This window comes from Electrona antarctica (assembly GCF_951216825.1).
Source record: "Electrona antarctica genome assembly, chromosome: 23".
Taxonomy (NCBI): domain Eukaryota; kingdom Metazoa; phylum Chordata; class Actinopteri; order Myctophiformes; family Myctophidae; genus Electrona; species Electrona antarctica.
In genome coordinates, this window is record NC_136804.1 from 25,294,186 (window position 1) to 25,319,141 (window position 24,956).

Consider the following 24,956-nt stretch of genomic DNA (forward strand, 5'->3'; position numbering starts at 1 on the left):
GAGTGGGAGGAATGAGGGTCAGTGGGGGAAATGCATAGAGTAGGTCTTTGGGCCATCGGTGTGACAGGGCGTCCAGTCCCAGCGTCGATGGCCCCTCTATCGAGAAGAAGAGAGGGCACTTTGTGTTCCCTTCTGTGGCGAACAGATCCACTTTGGGTGTCCCGTACTTGCTCCAGATCTGTGTGACTACCTGTGGGTGTAGAGACCAGTCTGAGTAGCGGAGAGGTCCTCTGGACAACAGGTCTGCTCCTGTGTTCAGAATACCGGGGACATGACATGCTGTGATGGACAGCAGCCGAGAGTCGCTCCATAGAATGAGCTCTCGAGCTAACTGATGAAGAGGGGGGGACCTCAGACCGCCTTGTTTGTTTATGTAACACATCGTCGTTGTGTTGTCTGTCCTCACCAGCACGTGGCAGCCCTGTATGAGCGGTTCGAATTGCCTCAGTGCGAGGAAAACCGCCATCAGTTCCAAATAGTTGATGTGGGAGGAGCGTAAGCGCTCCGACCACACCCCCCTGGTCGTGGCACCCTCTAGCGTGGCTCCCCAGCCGGTCATGCTTGCGTCTGTGGTGACCACTTTCCTGATCAGAGGTCTCCCCATGGGGACGCCTTCTGAAAGGATCCGTCTGTCTGTCCACCATTTCAGGGCTAGTATGCAGTGTGACGTCACTTCTACCCGTTGGTGGCGACGGTACATAGGTACACGCAGAGAGTTCATCCATTGCTGGAATGGTCTCATGTGTAGCCTGGCCAGGCGGATTAAATGGATTGAAGAAGCCATAAGCCCCACCATCCTGAGACATACATGGAAGGGAATCGAGCGTCCCTTCTTGAATGATGTCGCAGTTTGTAGCATTGCGTCTATTCTCTCTTGACTCAGACGAGCTCTGTAAGAGGCGGAGTCCAGGGTTATACCGATGAAGTCTATTGACTGTGTCGGCGTTAACATGCTCTTCTCGTAGTTGATTAGAAACCCGAGAGAGCGGAGGTGGCTGAGCACTACGTGTGTGTGTGACAGCGCCTCTTGTTGAGAGTCCGCAGATAGGATCCAATCGTCTATGTAAGTTGCTAGACGAAGGCCCTGTTGTCGCAGTGGGGCGATAGCCGCTGCTGTACATTTTACAAAGACTCTCGGACTCAGTGACATTCCGAAGGGGAGGACCGTGTACTCGTACACTCTCCCCTCGAACCCGAAGCGCAGAAATTTTCTGTGCGGTGGGTATATTGGAACGTGAAAATAAGCGTCCTGTAGGTCTATTGACGTAAACCAGTCCCCTTTGCGGATAGATCGCAGTAGGACTGGTGGTGTCAACATTTTGAAGCGGAAGGTTTTCAGATAGCGGTTGAGGGCTCTGAGATCTAAAATAGGTCTCAGCCCGCCGCCTTTCTTTTTCACCAGGAAATAGCGGGAATAAAATCCGTTCATTTCCTGCTTGTGAGAAACCTCCGTGATGGCGCTTTTTTGCAGGAGGGATGTGATCTCCTCCCGCAGAATGCCTGCTTCCTGTCCACTCGCTTGAGAGAATAAGATTCTCTCGAAAGTGGGCGGTTTCGACGCGAATTGGAGCCTGTATCCGGTCGCTATAGTGCGCATGATCCATGAGGATGCCCCGCACTCCCGCCATTTCAACAGATGACGTGACAGGGGGTTCCCCGTGTGTGGGGGGAGGCCCGCCTGTTTGGTGACGTCTTCTTGTGGCTTGTGGGCACGTTGAAACGGTTTGCCTAGGGGAAGACTCACCTTGTGTGGAATGTCTCCCTCTAGTGGTTTCTTCGGGTAGTGAAGAAGAAATTTGGCGTGACGGTCCTGGACTGCACCAGCCTGTGCTGATGCAGAATGGGTTATTTCTCCCATAGGTGGGCATATGCCCTTCAGAGTTCGTTTTGTTGTTTTTTGTGTTTTTTTAATCTTTAATGTAAGAAAAACATTTTGAACACTTGCACGTGAATTGCACATAACAACATTTTGGTACGTGTGTACATTGCTGCCCATGGCAGTTTGTACACACGTCCTCAAGCGCTTCGACGCCGGCTCGGAGGTGAGGTCCGTGACCACTCCCTCCGGCCTTGAACTCTGTGGGAGAAAATGGGGGGGTGAGGCTCTGACCCCCCTCAGGGACCCGCCATGCGGGTCACTTCCGCTTCCCGGCTCCTCGTCCTCTGGGTCCTCCTCCTCTGGGCTTGTAGGGCGGAGGGGAGCGGCGGCGGTCGGGGCGTGGACCCTGTGGTGGACGCTGCCTGTCGTCGGAGTAGTCCCTCGGGGGCCTGGGTGGGCCCTTTCCGTCCGCCTTGGGCTTCCATGGGGGACGCTTGGCCTTGGGGCGGCCGACTGGGTTCTTGACAGCCAGTGGCTGGAGGGCCTTCATAGTTTTATTTGACGTCTCCGCCTTCTGGATGGAGACTGACATATCCTCGAGAACCCCATGGAACAGGCTCTCGTGTGATATGTTCTTCCCCACCATGTCCTTCTTGACGGAATCTGGGAGAGGGGCGAGGTTCACCCACCTCATCCGCTCCAGAAGGATGCAGGACGCCAGAGCCGCTCCAGTGTGCTTGGTGATGTTGTACTGGAGCTGGGCCTGCTCGTGTACCAGGCGGCGCATCTCAGCCAGGTTCTCTGGGGTAGATATGTTGCCCATCGTCAAGAGGAGAGCCTTCATGGACCCATGGAGGAGAGACCCCGCGTTGAGTCCCCTGGCGACGAAGGTCATATGGTCATACAGCCACTTGTTGACCTTTGACCCTTCCTTGTCGGCTGCATTGGAGAAGACTGGCTCCTTGTCCTGTGGGATCACAGTGGGGGCTTGGGGGTTGGCCAGATAAGAGGCCATGGCTCTGTCCATGGGAGGCATGTTGAGCAGGTTCAGCTTGTCCATGCCCTTCATTTCAGTGGCTGTCCCCTTGCCACGGCGGTGCATAGCCTCTGTCTTGGCCATGGGGTTATTCCAGGCTTTGGTCATGGTGTCCACGAAGCCTTTGGCCTGAGGAATGGCTTGCTTTCTTGGTGCAGGAGGGGGGAGGTTGTCTTCAGAGCGTCCCTCGAACAGCACCGTTTCGCTAGCGACCTCCTCCCAGGTGTGGTTACAGCGGATCGCAGCCCTCTTGTAAATCTCCATCAAGGTAGAAGAATCCTTGGAGAGATCAGCGAGGGGCTGAGGTGGTGGGTGTACTGCCTCGACCACCTGTTTGACGACGAGGGGAGGAAATTCCTCCATCTCGAAGTCCTCACCGTCCTGGAACTGGCGACGATAGACATACTCGTCTTCCTCCTCCGAGTAGTCCTGCTCTCGCCCGTCCTCTCGGTAGTAGCCCTCGTCTATGACATCATACTCATCGTAGTTCCTCTCCTGGGGGGAGGGGAGTTCGTCATAGTCGATTTCCCCCTCTTCAAGAACAGCCCAGTGCTGCACAGGACCTGTGCTGCGTGGTGGAGAGGGGTCTAGGCGGGCTGCCATGGTAGTGGAGGCCGCGGTGCGGAGACGGGGCTTCGCTATCGGCCTGGCGGAGCGCCCTTCCACAATAACTGGCATCTCGTGGCGAGGCCCAGCTACTGGGTGTCGAGCCTCGGTGCTTACCTGACGAGGAATGAGAGGGCGAGCAATGGTAGACGTTCTTGGCGCCGCTTTTGGTCTGGCTCCACAAGCTTCGTAGCGGGCCTCGTCGGCCCTGTCTGCAGCTGCCTGGGAGGAGACCGTGGCTGTAGCGCGGCTACGAGGAGCCGGTATAGGCCGCGCTAGAGCGGGGCCTCTGGATCGAGCGTCTCCTGTGCGCGGCAAAGCTGGGGTGCTACGTGCAACCGGACTGTAGTCCAGCCTTTGCCTCGGTCTGGCCCGTGGAGGTTCCTGGGTATAGTCATCGAGCCCGGGGTCCTCGTAGGATTCCGGAGCATGGCCGTCTTTGAATTCGTACTTCTTGTAGAATTCCTCGACGCGCCTCAGTCTTCCTCTCAGGAACCTTACGTCCATTGTTCCACATTTAGGGCAATGGGATAAGTCCTCGGTATCCAGGGCGTCGCGGGCATGCTGTACGCCGAGGCAGTACAGACATACCTGGTGATTGTCGGTGCCCGACATCGTGTTGCCGCATCCCGCCACAGCGCATCTCTTCTGGGGTCGTAGAACAATGCCTCTGCGGCGGCGTCTCGCGGCGGCGGCGGACTCCTTCGACGGGGAATACATGCTGGTAGTCTTCCGTCGTGAAGGGGTCCAGGAGTTAGCTGACTTTGTGAAAGGGCGTCGGTGTCCGCTAACGTGGAGAAAGCTAACTTGCTAAGGGCTTCTCGGCCGCGTAGCTAAAGGTGAAAACTAGGCTAGTGAAAGGGCTTCTTACCCTCGTTAACAAACCGCGGCTGCGGTGCTAAGCTGGAGCTAGCTAGCGAGTAAGAGGCTTCGTAGCCCCCGAACGAGCTAGCTAACTAAAAAGGGTAGAACCTTCGTGGAGAGAAAAGCTAAGCCAAAAGTAGCGGGCGTCCTAGCCCCGAAACGAGAAGCTAGCGAGAAAAAGTGTAGAGCTTTGCTAAGCTAACCGCTAGCGCGGTGCTACGCTGTAGCTAGCACTAGCCTTTTAGTCAGAAAAGGCGGTCTTTTTAAAATTGTTCTAGCTAGAACTTACTCAGACCGTGGAGCTTTGTTTCTGCAGAGTTTTTCGTGAAAAGTTTCTGTCGGAAGAAAGTCTAGGTATTAGGGAACCTTACGGTACTCGAGTTTGTAACTCTTATCCGGTTTTCAAGGTATAAATCGCCCAAAACACTTGACTCAAAAACAGAAGCCTGTCCTAACAGCTCGGCAGAAGGAAAGCGAATGAAGACGCTATGACGTAGGCGCTCACTACATGCTTCGAGAAGCAGGGCGTCTGACGTCAGTCTTAAACCCGCAGTACATACATGGATTAATATGTACTGCGGGAGTATATTAATGAAGTTTCTGCCCTTTTGCTCCGCAAGGGAAACATCCCATAGAGTGAAGTATTTCGTGAACGAATACTTAACAAAACTTTAGTTACTAGTTAGCATTGTGAGCTTGTAGATCTGCTGTTTAAAAAAATATTTGTATACATTTAAAAACTTGGAAATGGGACATTCTGCATAGTGTGAGTAGTACTTTCGGTATACTTTAAGAAGAATTTGATGCCAATACTTTTGTACTTTTACAAAGTACATTTTGAATTCCAGACCTTTACTTGAGTACTTTTCCCACCACTGTGTAGCTACAGAGATTCCCCAGACCGAGTGCCGCGCTATGAGCTTGTAGATCTGCTATTTTTCAATAGCTAAAGTATAACATAAATGCTTACAAACACCAAAAGGGGTTCCCACCCAAAATGTGCTATAATTAAGTACAGTTGTGAGGCATTTGTACTTTACTTTTGAGTGTTTCCAATACTTTAACTTCTACTCCACAGCGGATCTACAAGCTCACAATGCTTCGCATTGTGAGCTTGTAGATCCGCTGTTTGATTTGATGCCAATACTTTTGTACTTTTACAAAGTACATTTTGAATTCCAGACCTTTACTTGAGTACTTTTCCCACCACTGTGTAGCTACAGAGATTCCCCATCTGAATCTCCTACTACTGCTCCATCATCATCATCATCATCATCTCAGGATATATAGGCTGTAGTTACATCTGACATGAAGTCAGTCTCCTGTCTACACACAGTCACACACACACACACACACACACACACACACACACACACACACACACACACACACACACACACACACACACACACACACACACACACACACACACACACACACACACACACACACACACACACACACACACACACACACACACCATGGGGAGAACTTATTACGGTATTAAATTAAACCTGTATTGTTGCTGCGATAGTTTAAGGTGTAATGGAGCAGGGTGATATATAGCCAGCAAGCATTGCACGAGGAATGAGGTCAAAGGATTCAGTGCAATCTCATTAACCCCTAGCTGTCCCCAGTGGGGGAAAGAGTACTCAAAGTTTTTACTTATCATTCTACATTGCAGTATCAATACTGCAATGTAGAAATACTACAAGTAAAAGTCCGGAATTCAACATTTACTTAAAAATGTACTTAAAGTACCAAAAGTAAAAGTACTAAATTGCGCAGAATGTCCCATTTCAAGTTTTCAAATCTGTATAAAAATTGTAGTGGAATAAAAGTACAATATTTGGATCCGAGATGTAGTGGAGTAGAAGTAAAAGTATTGGAAATAGGAAATACTCAAGTAAAGTACACCTCAAAAATGTACTTAGTTACTTTCCGCCACTGGCATCAACCCAGACAGATGAATCAGCCAATCTATATCAAACTCTCTAGTACAAATGTGCCAGACAGTGTTTTGTGTCGTTGAGTAAGGAAGGACAGCTTCTTCAGGTGACTTGCCTACACACTAACACACAAAACCCATATTCCATCACGACACTAGGTAAATAATACATGTTTAATTCATCTCTGCCCTTCATGCTTTTGTCACATAATATTGTGTGTAGGTGTGTGTGTGTGTGTCACACTCACCACGTTCAAAAGCACAAACAAGACCCACCTTTTTAAACTTGCGTAATACAAAAAGAAAAAAGATCTTATTTTGAAGACGAAATCGACACTGTTCTGGCCTTGAAACAAGTCCCTCTAAGAAGGGAAGTAGTCAGAGAATATTGTCAGAATAATGTGAAATCTGGGAATAATTTTATACCAAGATATATGTCTTCACCAATGTGTTTGTAAAGGTGTTGTCTACTCTACTAACATATCCCACAGTGGTTTCTATTCGATTTCTATGGTATATGGTTTCTCTGCTATGGTTTGTATTCAGCTGGATTCTACTCTGAATCCATTCCAAGCATTAGTTTTGCACGAAACACACTCCTGGGGCTAAAAACACAAATGTGTCATCACAAAAGGTCAGCACATTTGGGCAAGTGGATATGGCCGAATGTAGCCCATGGAGTGTTTTTCGTGCAAAACTAATGCTTGGAATGGGTTCAGAATCATGAAAACCCCCTAGTTTGACACGTCACATGCTACTTAAAGTGTAATGAAATTTAGAACTTTTTGACTTATAGTACGTAGTTGTTAATGGTACCCCAACCATAAGCAGCTGTCAAAAATTCCCCTAGGGTGGCTGAATAGAAACCAATGTGGGATGTGTTAGTAGACAGACTGGGTAAGAAATGTATTCCCAGTTTGTATTAATATCCCCTGACTAAAGAGAGAGACGGTGCTGTAGGTTGGTCTCTGTGATTAATTCAGATGAAATGGAGCGTCACCCCATGGTAGTGCTGCTGCTTGGACCATTAAATTACAGTAAAGGGAGACGGGCGGCCATGTTGTCATGCCGACAACGCAATGTAGAAATGTTCTGTAGAAGAATAAGGAAAAGTTCGGAATTCAAAATGTACTTGAGCAAAAGTACAAAAGTATTACAATGTACATAATGTGCCAAAAGTATAGGAGTATACTCTTTATACAGAATGTCCCGTTTCCAATTGTGTAAAAATCATTTGAAAATAGCAGATCTACAAGCTCACAATGCGTCGGCTGAAGTGGTTACGGTATGTTTTGTAATGATAATCAAAATCGTAACTAGTAACTAAAGTTTTCAAACAATTGTAATGGAGTAAAAGAAAATAATTGCCTCTTAGATGTAATAGAGTAGAAGTAAGTATTGGAAATACTCAAGTAAAGTACAAATACCTCAAAATTGTACTCAAGTACAGTATACTTGAGTACATATACTTAGCTACTTTCCACCACATTTAGCTCTCTTGGATAAAGAAAAAAAATAAAAGGAAAACAGGCTAGGAAGAGGTAATTGGTACAGCGGTATCATCTGTTGTATACAAAGCTTTTGTGACAAATCCCTTGAAAACCTTTGAAGAACCTCAACTGATTGCTTTGGCCCCTCCACCAATTTGAAATTGATCTCTACTGACTTTTTGTTGTGTCAAAAGGGAAGGAGGAGGGTGTGTCCATTATTTACGACTGTGATGTTGGAGTTCCTTATTTCTTTTCTTTTCTTTTTTCTTTTTTGCGTGTGTGTGCGCGCTTAGGGGGAGAGCCAACTCTTGGTTGGTTTCCCTCTGAGTAGGGAGGCTGTTGTTGTGAAATTGCAGCAGGAATTAAAGTAATTTTATACTTTGCTTTGGTGGTTTGTTCTTTCTTTAGTTAGTCCTTAATTTCGTCCTTTTTACTTATACTTCCCAGTTCCCACGGTATTCCACACAGTGCCTGAAGGACGCAGGCTGTTCCCCTGTGCCTGGAGGTGAAAGTCTTTGCACTGTACTGGTTTATTCCAAGTACAAGTACAATCAAACTAAACTGGCAGTGACAATACGTATACATCAAAAAACAACGTCTGTGAAGGTTAGCCATATAGTCTTTGTTAGTCACTAGTTAATCTCTCAAGCCCTACTGTATATATTTTATTGTGCAACGACTACCGAAAATATACAATGACAATCTACGTACAAGCTCCCAATGAGCTTGTAGATCAGCTTTTTTTGTGGGTTCGAACTTCAAGCTGATATAGGACCTGTGATTTGCCCCGGTGAACCGGAAGTAGTTGTCGGCCATTTTCGAGCCACCGTGGGTCACCATCGCTCTCATCAGAAACGCTGATATCGTAACCGCAAGGTCGCGATATCACGACACCTCCATCTGAGTTTCAATTCCGAGAAAAACGTGCTAAAGATCGCGCTTAGAATGGAAGTGGACGGAGGGAAAACATTTGAATCGCCCACCATAGCGGAAGCAAGCCGTTATCTAGCGACGGAGAAACTATACTATATCGTAAGGGGCCCAGCACGTCCCTGCACACCCTTCGCGATCTACCATTTTGGGAACCCCTGGTTTAACCCATTTTGGGTGGGAACCCCCTTTTGGTGTTTTAAGCATTATGTTATGCTTTAGCTATTGAAAAATAGCAGATCTATGAGCTTGTAGGTCTGCTATTTTTGAAAAATCGTGAAAATGTGGCGCAAATTTGGAATATATATTCAAAATGGGTTAAGTCGCTAAGAGATGGAAACCATGCTTTCTCCCCCTCCCCCCGCCCCCCCCCTTTTTTAAGTTTCTCAAAAGCTGTCATTTAAGATCCCTGGAATTGTAGTGCAAAGTGACGTGAGCCGCGTGTTCCGTTTTGTATGAGCGCTTGTGAACTCCAGCAACAACCTTCAGTATAAGACAGATGGACGGTATTGTAGGCGCAGGGTGGAGGAGATGCCACGTCATCCTGCATTTGCTTTTGTTCTTGCATTCTGTTTTTTGACAGCATGACAGCATGAATAATCAAACGAGTTCAGAGGACAGCGCTGCTATTTTTATAGATGTAAAATATAAAGTCAAAGCAGAGACAGAGACAGAGTGCGTGTGTGCGTGTGCGTGTGCGTGTGTGTGTGCGTGTGTGTGTGTGTGTGTGTGTGTGTGTGTGCATGCGCATGCAACTTAAATAATGCAGTCAGTAGTACTTTTTCGGTTTTCTCTTTAACCTGGAACCTCCATCATTCCACCGAATTCCAGTAATTAGATCAATAAAGTAATTGATTATCTTGATAGAAAGACTGCAGGTCCAAGATGCTGCATTTGTGCGCTCAGAACAGCGTCACTATTACAGACTTTTACTTGTAACAGTAGTTTTATATTACAGTATTTATACTTTACTTTTACTTATGTAGTACTTTTTCCACCACTGGATAATGACCAATACATATCCTCCCCCACCGTATGTGTGCGTGTGTGTGTGTGTGTGTGTGTGTGTGTGTGTGTGTGTGTGTGTGTGTGTGTGCATGCGCATGCAACTTAAATAATGCAGTCAGTAGTACTTTTCGGTTTTCTCTTTAACCTGGAACCTCCATCATTCCACCGAATTCCAGTAATTAGATCGATAAAGTAATTGATTATCCTGATAGAAAGACTGCAGGTCCAAGATGCTGCATTTTTGCGCTCAGAACAGCGTCACTATTACAGACTTTTACTTGTAACAGTAGTTTTATATTACAGTATTTATACTTTACTTTTACTTAAGAAATGTAGTACTTTTTCCACCACTGGATAATGACCAATACATATCCCAAGGCATGCCCAAGCCAAGAGCTAAGGCATCGGCAAAATTCTGTTCAGTGTCTGCAATAATTGGCAGTCGCCATATATGGAGAAGGTGATGCTTTCTGTACCCGTGATCTGTATCCTGAAGCACTTGTTGTAGAGTGTTTGTTTGTGTTCAAGAATTTCTTGTAAAATGTGAATGCAAATAAAGATGTTAAATGTGTGTGTGTTGGTTGATTGATTGATTGATTGATTGATTACTTTATTATTCAGAAATGTAAACAGTACAGAGTAGTCAAACACTTAGTCTAAAAGGATATCACGAAAGAAAAAGTCCTTGCGATCTTGTTTCCACTCAGGTCCTGTGTGTGTGTGAGTGTGAGTGTGTGTGTGTGTGTGTGTGTGTGTGTGTGTGTGTGTGTGTGTGTGTGTGTGCGCACGGCTGCACGCATGCGTTTGCGCGCGCATGCGTCTCAGAAGAACTTTTAATTTTGTGTCACTGCTTTAAAAATAGATGTTGAATCTGTGTCACAATTAAGGCACGTTTTGTTTGTTTGTTTGTTCACCGTGTCTGTTTGTTGCGTCTCTCCCCCTCCCCCCCCCCCCTCTCTCCCTCTCCCTCTCCCTCTCCCTCTCCCTCTCCCTCTCCCTCTCCCTCTCCCTCTCTCTCTCTCTCTCCTCCAGGTGATCTGGTGTCGCGGGCCATGCACCACCTGCAGCCGATGCACATAAAGAACCACCCCAGCAACGGCACCCCCTCGCCCCTCCACCACCCCCACCAGCACCACCAGACGACGGCGGCCAACAACGGCTCCGTGCAATGGGAGCCCGAGGCCCTGTACACCCTCTGCTACTTCATGCACTGTCCCCAGATGGAGTGGGAGAACCCCAACGTGGAGCCGTCCAAGGTCGCCTTGCAAACCGAACGGCGAGTGAAAACCCCTTTCTGTTTCCTAATGAATGAATCACTTTTCTTTGTGACCACCGCCGCTCTGACTCATGGTGTGTTACCCGTTCAAATCATGCAATAGAAATAACGGTGATGGGGGGGTCGCACACAACAAGAACAGCTTTAGTTTTTATTCTTGCATAATGAATAATAGACAAACATTTCGGCTATCCACTGATGAAGGCTGGATAGCCGAAACGTTTGTTTGTCTGGAATAAAAACGAAAGCAGTTCTTGGTATGTGCGACCCATCACTGTTATTTCTATTCCTATGAATAGAAATAATGATATATAAATAGATATAATAGAGAAAAAGTACACAAAAGTTTTTACAGCTCCCAACAACACCCCTTTTGGTGTTTTAAGCATTATGTTATACTTTGGCCATTGAAAAATAGCGGATCTACAAGCTCTTTCTAAAATAGCAGATCTACAAGCTCGTAGCGCAGCACCGAGTGCCTACGCCGAGATCTACGAGCTTGTAGATCTGCTATTTTAGAAAATTTGTGAAAATGTGGTGCAAATCTTTGAATATATATTCTTTCAGAGCGAATGTTTTTAACTCAAATCTTCGCTTCTGGGGGAGGTCCCTGAAACAACATATTTTCAGTTAGGGGTCTGTGGCCAAATCATACTATAATCATCATCATCATCATACTATAATTAACCAAATGTCTGAATGTGTGTCTGAATGTGTGTCAGAAACACTGCTGTAGCTCCTCACTGCCTGCACCAATCACTCCCACTTTTCACACAGGCATTGACCATAATAATATGGAGGTCTTAACGAAGCCCTTTTTCCAATTTAACAAATTATAGATTAATAATTAATTTATTAGTGAATTAAAAATGCGCTCAGGGCACAGTACCCCCTGCGGCCACAAGGGGGGGGGGGGGGGCAATATCTCACAACGGGTAATGGCTAGTACAGATAATTCTAGGGTCCTTCTAGACATGAAAAAGTCTGAGAACCACCGATATAGAAACATGAGGTTTTTCAGAAAACTCTCATGATTTAGAACACATTTGTAGAATCTATAGTCCGGTCTAAATGGGTTAAGTAAAATGATCAATACTTGCTAACTGAACGGCGAGTGAAACCTTCCTTTCTTTTCCTTCAGTTGGTGGTTAAATGTATACTTGTGCATGTCTTAAAGTAAAACGTATTAACACAATCATTCCCGGGATTCCTTCAAAATAGGAGCTCTGGTGTGCCGGGAAAACATGGCCGCTTTTACTCTGAACCAAAAAAAAGTCTGGAATTCAAAATGTACTCGAGTAAAAAGTACAAAAGTATGGGCATCAAAATGTACTTAAAGTACCAAAAGTATGCATTATGCAGAATGTATCATTTAAGTTTTCAAATGTATAAAGATCTTTTGAAAATAGACGATCTACGAGCTCACAATGCGGCGCATTGTAGATCGGCTATTTCCAAATGGCCGAAATGTACACAGTATGATATAATGTCATGTACGACAGAGACGTTTTCATTGTGACGCAACGTGTGTAGGCTGTGAAAACGCCTACACGTAGTACACATAGTGCTATACTGTAGCTTTACAAATGCACCCACTGTGTGGGCACACGTGTGTGTCCTTGCAGGCAGTGGTGGAACGTTACTACTGTAAGTACACTTACTACCACTCATTTTCAACATCCAACTATATGTCATTAACAGTTTCACTGCCTAGGGCGAGATTGGGCAAGATAAATGTATGATCACAGATCGCCTAGGGCGAGATTGGACGCGATAAGGGTTTATAGTGTTTAATAATGATTTTTACCGGCTCTTATTGGCGCCATCGTCAACAGGCAACGCTTCGGTTATTTTCCATCCTCGGGACCCGGGCTAGAGGCAAGCCAAAAAACCTTTTGTATTGGAATTGCCCACTTAAATAAAACTACCTCTGGGAGCTGCTAAACAGTGTGCGGACTGCATCCCTGTACGTAACTTTTTGATCCCTGTACGTATCTTTTTGTTCAGCACCTGAATTATTTTTTTAGAGATGTGCGTACTTTCTTGGAAATAATAAAAAGTCCCTCCTTCTGTTTAGCCTAAAAATGGAGATCAAGAACTTGGGGTCATGTGATCAGTGACATCATGTCGGTGTACTCTTTGGTGCCAATACATTCGTACTTTTACTCAGGCACTTTTTGAATTCCTGAATTGTACTTTGTAACAGAGTATTTCTATAATATTGCAGCAGATACAGATACTTTTACTCAAAATGTGAGTTATTTTCCCACCACTGCTTGCAGGCACCTTCCCATTGTCAGTTCACGGCACATCATCAGCGGCGCAATGATTGAATGACCTTAAGGGTTGATACGGATGGCCCTACAATACTTATTAATACTTAACTAATATAAACTCCAGAGGCGAGTCTGTGACGCACTGCGTGGGCTGGTAGTACTGTACTGTACTGTACTGTATGTCCTGACTCTCTCCCATGCATGGAGCCCGGTGGGCACTGTGATGGACACATCCTCCTCCAAACTTTCTCCCTTCTCCACCGAGAGGAGATAAAATGCTGTGGTGGTGGTGACCCCGGAGCAGTCAGGGAATGCCGGATTGAGAGTGACAATGTCAGCATGGTGGCTTGCTTTGCTGCCTGGTCCCTCGAGAGAAAATGCTCTACTTAGAATTCTGCTCAAAGACGTGTGTGGGATAGGAGAGAAGGTAGACGCACTGAATAACATCATAGAGGGATGACGGAGATACATGCTAAGATTAACCCATGTAGGCCTGACCTCAAAATAGATATTCTAAATCCTCCAGTTTTCTGAAATAAATATTTTCACGATTTTTCAAAAAATAGCAGACCTACAAGCTCGTAGCGCGCCACTCGCGCTATGAGCTTGTAGATCTGCTATTTTTCAATAGCTAAAGCATAACATAATGCTAACACCAAAAGGGATCCCGCCCAAAATGGATTAAAGACGATACACTTGTCTTTGAGGTGTTTTATTATTTGATGTCGCTGTGTATAAAGTCAAGATTCACAGAAGGGACTAGAAGTAATCTTCACACATAAACTCATGTATATTGGCTCTCACCGCTGCATGTCCAGCTGGCTCAATGTTTCTTTCCCTTCCAGACTGAGCCCAGCTCTTTCTTTGAAACCCAGAATATGGGGAAAATATGTCAAACACAAGTTTTATCAAGGCCCGGTCACTCTTCAGCCAAAGATGCTGAAGAAGCCTGTGGTTTTGTTTTTGCCAGCGTTTGAATTTCTGGCAGACAGTAGGTGTAGAAAGAGTAAATTGTTTGTTGTATATGAGGAAACTGCATGGTTGGTGCCCAGGAAGTTGGCCAGTGAAACACAATGCATCATGGTTACAAATAGATTAATTAGGTGTATGACTTTGTACGGTACTTAACTCCTTTTATTCAGATAAGCCCTCGTGCATTTGGGCTTTTGGAACAATCTATATAGGCTCCAATCAAGAACCTTCCATGTCGCACAAATTAACATAGAGAAATATTATGTTCTTTAACTATAGGGAGTTTTATAGTGCTGTTTCTTTTTTTTTTCTCCTGCTTTGATTATCCTTTGTGGTGAACTACATAAGATGTGTGCTTATTCTCTTCTTTTGAAAGATAACATCAATACTGTACATTGATGTAAGCCTGATTATTATTAGCAATTAGCATTAGTATTGAATAATAAGTGGTGTACTGCATCTATGAGGCACTATAAACTATGGCTATAACAAATCGTTCGGTTCACACTTATCAGTTTGGGCAATTCAACATCTTGAGTCAGCCCACTGAAGCTGGATATTGTAGATACCGGTAATAATTGCATGGAGATGTGAGCCTTCTCTCTACTCCCTTCTCACTACGTTAATACAAATTGGCTTAATAAACCCTGCTCTCCGAGGACGGCATCATATGGCATCATGTCACGATTAGAATTTCAGGGAAGGGTTTGACATGAAGATGCAACGGCGGCACAGAGAGAAAGGATACAAGCAGAAGGTTATTAGGCAATTTACAGGATGGGCGATTAGAAAATATACAGGTGCACCGTGTCTGGTATGAGAATAAACGATGACATATGAACGTGTCAGCTGGGGATGACTCATTCATTACTGCTTTTGATTAAAGTAGCTAATAACAGCATTGGGGCTTCACTTTGCAGCCTTGAGGTCTCAATCTCTGCAGTCCAGACTAACCGAGTTGGAGATTATGAATATTAAGCCGGTGGAAATTACATTTTCAGTCATCTCTAAGGCTATCTTTAATGAGAAAGTTTAATGTTTGCTGATACAACAAGTTTAACAGTCACTGCGATTTATTTTCTTTGCAGTTATATGCACATGCATATAACTGTTCTTTCTGTTTGGATGTATGCGCTGTCATGTCATAGCCTCTACTATTCCAAGAATCAACGTGCGCTGTCTGGATGAGCTTGTAGGTCTGGATGAGCTTGTAGGTCTGCTATTTTTGAAAGATTGTGTAAATGCGGCCCAAATGTTTGAATATATTCTTTCAGAGCTAACGTTTTTAACTCAAATCTTTGGTTCTGGGGGGGGGGGGGGGGGGGGGGGGGGTCCCTGGAACAACATACTTTCAGATGGAGGTCGGCGGCCAATTTCATATATTTTTGAGAGTCCTTCACAAGAAAATGTTTGAGAACGACTGACATAGAAAGAAATTTAAGAGATTTAGAAGGCATTTGTAGAATCGTCCTCAGGTCCAAAATGAGTTAACACTGGGTTGAACTGTGCGCGCCCCCCCTTTGCAGGCCCTTCCTGGTATTGCCGCCGCTGATGGAGTGGATCCGGGTGGCGGTGGCCCACACAGAGCACCGGCGAAGCTTCTCTGTGGACAGCGACGACGTGAGACAGGCCGCCCGGCTGCTCCTGCCCGGGGTGGACTGTGAACCACGGCAGCTCAAGTATGGACATGATGACATTCCTTCATCCATCTATCTATCTATCTATCTATCTATTTATCTATCTATCTATCTAACACAGTGGCTTTCAACCCTTTTCATATCAAGGCGTAAATTGAAATGGTTTCCGGCATGCTCCGATAATCGGCCAGGGATCGGTGATCGGCCAAATCGACCGATATTCACACTGATCGGTAATCGGCATCTACCCTATCTGTGATCGGCAATTTACTTTATCTGGAGAAACTGATCTTTTACACCGTTTAAGTGGTATAAATGTCAATCAGATATAGAGCATAATATCATTTTGCATTTTTGTGACAGGCCTAAATATTCTCCCCTTCCTCCCCCCACACCCAGGAACAGTTTTGACATAATAATTTTGGAAATATTAAAATGTATCGGTGTTCGGCCAATCATGAGAAAAACAATCAGTGATCGGTATCTGCCCCAAAAAACCTGATCGGAGCATCCCTACTTACGCTCTCAAGAGTTAAAGATCTATAATAAGGGTCCATTTGGTTACCATCTCTCCATCATTTAGCATGCTGGGGACCACCTGGAACCCCCTCAAGGACCGCTGGTTGAAAACCACTGCTCTAACACACTCTCTCTATACGGCTCGACTGTTTCTATCAGTCTGTTTCTCTTTCTGTCTCAGTGTCTCACTCTTCTTTGTCGCACGCACGCACGCACGCACGCACGCACGCACGCACGCATGCACGCACGCACACAATGCTAACATTACAAATGTGTGCTGCGTGTTTCTTACTTGGTAGTTCATTGCTTTAAGCTGCATGGTGCTAATGGGAGAGTGCCAGCACACTTAATTATACTACTACTTGTTGAGAAAGCTAAGTGCTCGCTCTAAAATCGAGTTAGGCTATCTATGGAAGCCCATTATATTATTGGGGGGGGGGGTCCTGGGAGTCATTATAATCAGAAACGTTCTCAAAATGATGACTTAGTAGTATGATACAAAATTGGGAAACTTTCTCAAAAATAATGAATAGGGCTCGGCGCAAAGCAGCACTGTCTGGTACATCGCAATTGCCAACCGCTGCATTTTCAGACCATGCAGTTCCCACACGGTTTAAATTCCAGACGATCTTGTGCCTGTTTAGCATCCATGGGTATGTATGTGGTCTGGATAAAACAGGGTGCACCGGCCATCTTACGCACAGACTTTGTGCTTTGCATTTAGACCAGCGACAGTCGATGTGTATCATTGGGATTAAGATGTGTCCATGTAGTTCACAATGTGCACACACTGATTGTAATCAAAATGCATCCGATTCCGATTTCAACACAGCACACGTTCAACAACTTATGTGACAAGTGATATATGGTAGCCTACAAGAAGCATGAATCATTATTGTGGTCAAACGGCAGATAAAATATTTTTTCAAGCAGTTGATTCTTCATTAATCCTATGATAAACAGCTGAGCAGTGCGAGACAGAGATCGTCTACTCACTGTAAATAGGGTCCTTACAGGGGTCATCAAAATGATGTCCGTACACGGACAAATGTGCCTGTTGCTAAACTTTTCCAATGTGCTATATATATGATATACTTTAGGCCTATATGAAAATCCTTTTTAAATTAATGTTCGTTTGATGTGTGATGAAAGCACAGACAGTTCTGCTAAGACCCAGTTAACTTTATCTCTACCGCTAGCTGTTTCAGGGGCCAGTCCCAGGGCCCCAGTTCCAGGGGCCAGCATACGCGTTCACTTTAAATAGTCAGAGTTTGCCCCCCCCACACACACACACACACTCTCGCTACACACACACTCTAGTATCATTGGAACACACACACACACACTCTTTACCTCTCATCAGAAGCTTTCACATGGCGGCAGCGTCGCGGTACAAAGGCACCAATTAAATCCGAAATGTGGGTGGCAGAAAATCCACCAAGGACAGCGATCCAAGAATCCGAGTTGTGGCGGTTTGAAAATCCTCCTTTCAACTGCTTTTAACTGTAAATATATTTGCAATCCCATAGTTGGAACGGTGGGGCGTTGCTATAGGAACCGGACCAATGTTAACGGCTTCCGTAGGCATCAAGCATTATATAGACAGAGTATACGTTGGGGTACGTATATATACGGACTTGGGATATGACGCCACGTAGCGTCGACGTACGTATATATACAGTATATGGACTTGGGGAAAAAAGAGTTAATGAAAACCTCAACCACAGAATAGACTATGCTGCATTGATGCCTGTACACAGCCAGTATACAGTGAATAGACTTGTCGAGTCGATTGACTCGACAATTTCAAACAAACACCAAGATAAAGCAATGTGTAGATCGTAACAAGAAATGATCACATAATGATATTTGTCAGGTGAAAGAAGCGCCGTCTCCGTTGTGTTCTCCCCCCATATTAGTATGATTATAACGTGTATATTATTATTATTATTATTATGATTTTAGTAACGTGTATGTTTCTGTGTCACAACCTCACGGCCGTTGTTTGCGTTAGTTTCCGACGTTCTGTGCGTGGCTCAATCACTGTGTTTTGTTGTGGCTTTCCTGCTGCCCATGCATTTAGCTCATAACATTAGCAGCAGCTGTTGTTGTTGTTGTTGCTTGGAGCTGCGGTCGTACAGTGGCTGGCTGGCAGTGGGTCATGATAGCTTAGGAGGCAGGCAATCATACTACGCGATTGGCTGGCGGCCGTTTCTGGAGTATGGGTCAGACTCCCATTGGCTTAGGTGGCGTTTGAGGGTATCGGGTCAGACTCCCATTGGCTTAGGTGGCGTTTGAGGGTATGGGGTCAGACTCCCATTGGCTTAGGCAGCATGACTGATGACTGTCAGTCCAGGTGTCGACTGATGAAGGATAAATCGCTTACATTTCATGAGCGTTCATAAGTTAGGTTTCACCTGACAAAAAGACCCGCATTATTATTGTTGTTGCGGCCAACAAATCAACAAACAAGAGCCACAATGTTTGTAGCATGGTAGATAAATGTGTTTACAGCACACGCACAGATGTTAAAGTATGTATGTAACAAGACAAAAAATGATTGACAGCTGGATGTTTTGCGTCGCAATAGCCACTGTAGTAAATGATCAAAGTAGAGCAATGAAAAACACAAATTTGAAATTAAACACAGTTTCCATTTGCAGAACGATCTCGATTGACTTTGAATTAACTTCTCAGCTCTTGAAATTATTTCTCAAAGCTGGGTCCCTGACTTCAATTTATTTTACCAAGATATATATATATTTGATTCCCTTTCATTACACTGCAAAGGCGACGGGCGTATGTGTCCAACTGTCCATGGATGCATGCATCCCTATCCCAGTGTTGATCCTGACAGCACATTTTGATTTAGTTTGTCATATTTTAGTCACCTGAAATGTTTTGGTGTTAGTCTAGGTTTAGTTGACTAAATATCATATGATCTTATTTGACTCAATCTACAGTTCATTTAGTCGACAAATGCATTTTGGCGGTGCCTTGATGGCATCGTAAAGGCGGATTTTACACTATCTACAAGCTCACAACGCGTCGGCTATTTTCAGAGCGCAACAGCCAGGTACAACCAAACTACTACTGGATCTCTTCTCCACTAGTACCTCCCTAACATTTTAGTCTAGTTTTTATTTGTTGACAAAAAATGTCAGTATATTTAGTCATGGCTTAGTTTATATTTAGTTCTATTTAGTTTTTGTCAGCGAAAAAAGGTCATGCATGTCAGGTGCATCATGTCTAAAAGGTGTCTTCCCCCCGCACGCACGCAGGGCAGACGATTGCTTCTGCGCCTCCAGGAAACTGGACGCGACGTCCACGGAGGCCAAGTTCCTGCAGGACCTGGGCTTCAGGATGCTCAACTGTGGCAGAACGGACCTGGTCAAGCAGGCCGTCAACCTGCTGGGCCCCGAAGGCATCAACAGCATGAGCGAGCAGGTCCGTCCGACACCACACCTACTGTAGTCTACACTCATATATGCCACAGAATAAAAAAAAACCCAGGAACAAACGCATCTGTGTCACCTTAGCTTTTAACCATTATTTTAAACTTTAGCTGTTGAAAAATAGCAGATCTACAAGCTCATAGCGCGGCACCAAGTGCTTGTAGATCTGCTATTTTTTGATTTAAAAAAAAAAAAAAAGATTGTGAGAACGCGGTGCAAATCTTTGAATATATATTCTTTCACGACTTTTCTTTTTTACTCGTATCTTAATAAAGAATGAGATCATATCGACATCGGTAATTAATAAATGTCTCATCGGCACATCCCTACTTAGAATCTATAATCTTCGTTGCTGTGCAGGTAAATGTCACCTTCCATCATAGAGATAGAGACAATTGCCATAACCTTGACACTACAACTCTTATTACCTTGCTACTGTACCAAGTGCCAACACAGATGGGTTGGTCATTTGGGTCAATAAAACCCGGTAACTGTGTCCAGGTGTTAATGTCATTGTGGGTTTTCCACCTTCCTCACTCAATGGAAATATTGGTTATCCTCATGGTCTTAAGTGGAATAGCGTATGTGCACTTGTGCAGTGGTGGAAAGTAAGTACATTTTCTCAAGTACTGTACTTAAATACAATGTTTAGGTACTTTCACATTACTTGAGTATTTAAGTATGTAATGTTCAATACTTCTGCTTCACTACATCTTAGGGAGGGGTATATTTTTACTTTTCACAATTATTTGAAAACTTTTGTTACAATTTATTTTGCAGATTAATTGTTTTATTACAGCAACCAATTAACCGTATTAGTGCCAAGAACACAGGACCTCGTTCTTCTCTCCACGACCCGCCTGTGCCAAAACGAGGGACCTCATCTTTCTTTAATTTCATTTAATCGAGTAATTAAAAAATGATATATATATATATATATATATAAAAATGATATATATATATATATCATTTTTTAATTACTCGATTAAATGAAATTAAAGAAAGATGAGGTCCCTCGTTTTGGCACAGGCGGGTCATGGAGAGAAGAACTCTATACACAGTATATAACTATATATTTTTTTTTGTTGCTTTTACTCACATGTTAGACAGCCTCCACACGGATCCGACGCGCACACGGCCGCGTGCACGCTTAATAGTCCTTTTTCTCCTAAAAATGAAACAAACTGCCATCTTTGAGACCTTATAAAAGTCTAAACTTTGATCACGCTAAGAAAGTGAAAACATTCCACGGCTATGCATAGCCTGGAATGATAATCTGGGTTAAATATGGACGACCATCGCTTCCGGGGTGGGCGGAAGTGACCCGTCTTGTAAGCTCATAGCACGGATCACTTTGTCACTGACGCGACGTTCTGGCTTATAGGGGTAGCGCGCTGTGTGTTAAGACTTATCTTAAAGTTTGTCTATTAGAAGATAGCCCATCGGCTATATTCAAAACAATTGGACAAATTCTGAGAATTTGTACTTTTACTAGTACAAGTATATTCTAGTGCCAATACCTTTCACCTCTAGTGAAATTCTGAATACAGGACTGTTACTTGTAAGAGAGTATTTCTACATGGTGGTATTTCTATTTCTTTTAACATCAGAGTACTTTTTCCACCACTGCTTATAATTTGCAATCTGACTTTCCATGGTCAGGAGGCTGTGCCTGTTTAAGTTCAATGTAGAAAAATGCACTCCAAAGTCTAGGATTCTCTTTAACCTTTAAGTTTATACAAGTTATAGGGCACGTTCGGAAATACCGCACCGGCCCGCACTCGCCTATTAGTTTGCATTGCTCAGTGCGCTATTTCCGAACGCGGCCAAAATATGCCTGCATTTTCACCTCGTTGCATGACTTGCAAGTCAGCAGTATTGCTGGCAGGTCAATTTATTCCTCAGCATGAATCTGAGCTTTGAAAGGCCAGGCCAGAACCGAATGAATGTTGTAGCAGAGCTGTAGATGTGTGAATAATATGACAAACAGTGTTGACTGGCATTTCTCTCTTAACCCATTCAGGCCTGACATCGAAATTAAAAAAAAAAGTTTTCTAAATCATGACAATTTTCGGAAAGATTTGAGGCACATTTTAACGATTTAAAAAAAATAGCAGACCTACAAGTTCATAGCGCGCCACTCGGTGGCGCGCTATGAGCTTGTAGATCTGCTATTTTTCAATAGCTAAATTATAACAATGTTTAAAACACCAAAAGGGGTTCCCGCCCCAAAATGGGTTAATGGTTAATGTGGTTAAACGCTAACGTGACATGGATGCGTTCCAGGTCTCAATGGATTAATGCCACCACTGCTAATATAAACGAAAAGGAAGCCGTCAGACAGACACAGCACTTTATGTTCCTATTAAAGCCAGGTAAATGGCAGCAAGGAACAAATGCCGTTAATGAAGGCGTCATAAAAAACAGTATAGTGTCTTTGTACAAGTGTACGGGTATATGTACAGAGTGCCCTGACCTGCCTGTAGCTGGTTGCTATTAATTCACTACATCAGTGTTATATTTATGAATACATCACCACAAGAGGATAAAAGCTGTCAATATGGGTGAGTTCATAAATGGACCTCTCTGTATCAGTCCTCTTGTGTAGCACAACGTACGGCTCTGATGAGACATATGAATGCCAGGTGTGTTTTATACAGCGTCTCATAAAAAAAGAGACAGCTTTATTCCGTAAAGGTGCACTGGTTGAGCCTAGCGTCTATAATAAACAAGGATGTGCTGCTATACCCATCACTCAGCTGGCTCCCTATTATTCACTCACTCTTGCAATAACAGTAGGTGAAATATAGGTTCATGCAGCAGGTTTCATCCTGCGACTTGGAGCAGAATGTGTGTGGGTGTGTCGAATTCGCGGGGAGGCTAGTAATTGCATATGTTGCGGTGGTGTGCAAAGCATTATTCTTAGGAGTGTCAAATCAACATCGGAACAGCAAGAACTAATTATCTAGAAGGAGGGATTTAATTGTTTGTGGCCGGAAAACATTAAAATAATTAACTTATTTTCGTGTCAGTTTGTGTACACTATACTAAAATATAGTATATGTAGTATAGTGTATGTATCTGTTGCAATGTCACATGCCTAATTGCTTTTGCTTATACAGAGCATTTTAGATCATATCTAATCAAGAGTCTGGGGACCACCTGGAACCCCCTCAAGGACCACTGGTTGAGAACCACTGGGTGAGACAGACTAAAGGTGTGTTCACAGTCTTCAGACTTGAATTTAAATATTCGCCTCGTTCGTCCCGTTTGTGCTGCGACAGGTCGCGCCGCGCCCGTTCGCAACTTCTCGTCTTTGCATTGACTTTGTATGAAATCGCGCCGCTCCAACCATCCAAGTCTGAACGCACCTTAAAGGTATATTTCACTTTCAAAAAGACTTTGTCATTTCATCGTCAACTCAGTCTTATGTGAACATCCAGACAGTTTTTAAGTTGCTTGATTCAGTATTTAATATTCATTTTAGCTGCCCCACCCCCTCCCTATACAAACCCATTGTAACTCCATTTTAACCATGATAGATTCATCAAAAACACCCGTCTGGTTTTTTCTGGTGACTGATATTGTCCTTCTAATACGTGTGGGGACCGTGGTTTTTCATTTACTGTGTTCATTTATTTCTAAATATTGTTTGGATTCTTTAGTCTCTTCGGCCCTGCAGCAGCTTCTCCCTCCACCTCATTACTTTCCAAAAACAATATTTAAAAATAAATGAAAAAGGTAAATGAAAAACCACGGCCACCTCACGTATTAGAAGGACAAAATCAAACACCAGAAAAAAGGACAGTGTTTTTGATGAATCTATCATGGTTAAAATGGAGTTTGGAGTTACAATGGGTATAGGGGGGGCAGCTAAAATGAATATTACATATCTAAATACTGAATCAAGTAACTTAAAAACTGTCTGGGTAAGACTGAGTAGACGATGAAATGACCGTTTTTTTTAAAGTGAAATATCCCTTTAACTGTGGCCTCTCTGCTGTGTGTGTCTCTCTCTCTCTCTCTCTCGTACAGGGGATGACGCCTCTCATGTACGCCTGCGTCCGTGGAGATGAAGCCATGGTACAGATGCTGCTCGACGCCGGGGCCGACATCAACAGCGAGGTTAGTTCTGATGGCGTCGTGACTCCGTGACCTACAGTCACGTTATGTTGGATATGGGGTGGGTCGATCCACTTACCTCCCGATTCGATACGATAAGATACCTCGGGTGCCGATTCGATTTATATTGCGATTCTTAATTACATTGCGATTCGATATTGCGATTATTGTGATTACTTTGCATTTTTAAATACATACATTTTAAAACACTTACAAACAATATAAACCATGAAACGTTGAATCATACACTTCAATGCAGCCAGATAATGTTGGAGTCGAACCCGCGGCACGCCATCCGACTGGCTTGGCAGCCTAGGTAGTAGGTGCCCAGACGGTTGAGTCAGCCTTACTGTCATGATTTTTTCTTTTTAATTAAAAAAATAATAATAATAAAAAAAAACAATAAAAAGCGATTCGAAATACACAATTCGATTTTAAAATCGTAGCATTAAAATGTGCGATATTTGGTGAATCGATTTTATTTCAGAATCAGAAGCCATTATTGCATCATGTAAAACATGTTAGGAATTTACCACAGCTGCCATGGACGGCGCTATATTGGATTTGCCCACCCCTGATGTTGGATATGCTTCTTCTTGTTTGTTTGTTTGTTTTGTTTTGTTTTTTGGGGGTTGGAGGGGTAGATATGAATGTGTTGATTTGTACTGTTATTGTATGCTTTAATGTTGCCTTTCACAGCAAACTCCTCTGGGTGCAATGAACGCTGAGGAATTTCCTGTAATAGTGAATACAAAGCCCCATCGTTTTGTGTTGCTCTTGGCTTTTCTTATCTGCTCTGGGCATGCTTTCTGTGGCATTGGAGGCTAAGTAATTACATGAAGTGCACTTTTGAGTCGTCATCGATCAATCGGTAACAGAGAGAAATTCTCTGCAAGACTGCAGTGCATACAGCAGTAGGAGAGGTTTCACTGATCCATTGTGTCTAGTGGAGTGCCTTTCTCTTCCTCACATTTTAGAACAGTGGTTTTCAACCCTTT

General features: G+C 44.1%; 1 protein-coding gene across 1 annotated transcript in view; it reads left to right on the forward strand.

Annotated features, from left to right (window-relative positions):
* Positions 1-24,956, forward strand: part of LOC306916080 (ankyrin repeat and BTB/POZ domain-containing protein 3-A-like) — a 214,217-nt gene that overhangs the window by 161,121 nt on the left and 28,140 nt on the right. Inside the window, exons 3-6 of the mRNA XM_079493809.1 lie at positions 10,734-10,977; positions 15,752-15,904; positions 19,663-19,828; positions 23,872-23,961. Coding sequence (XP_079349935.1) covers positions 10,734-10,977; positions 15,752-15,904; positions 19,663-19,828; positions 23,872-23,961 — 653 coding nt within the window. The remainder of the gene's footprint in view (positions 1-10,733; positions 10,978-15,751; positions 15,905-19,662; positions 19,829-23,871; positions 23,962-24,956) is intronic.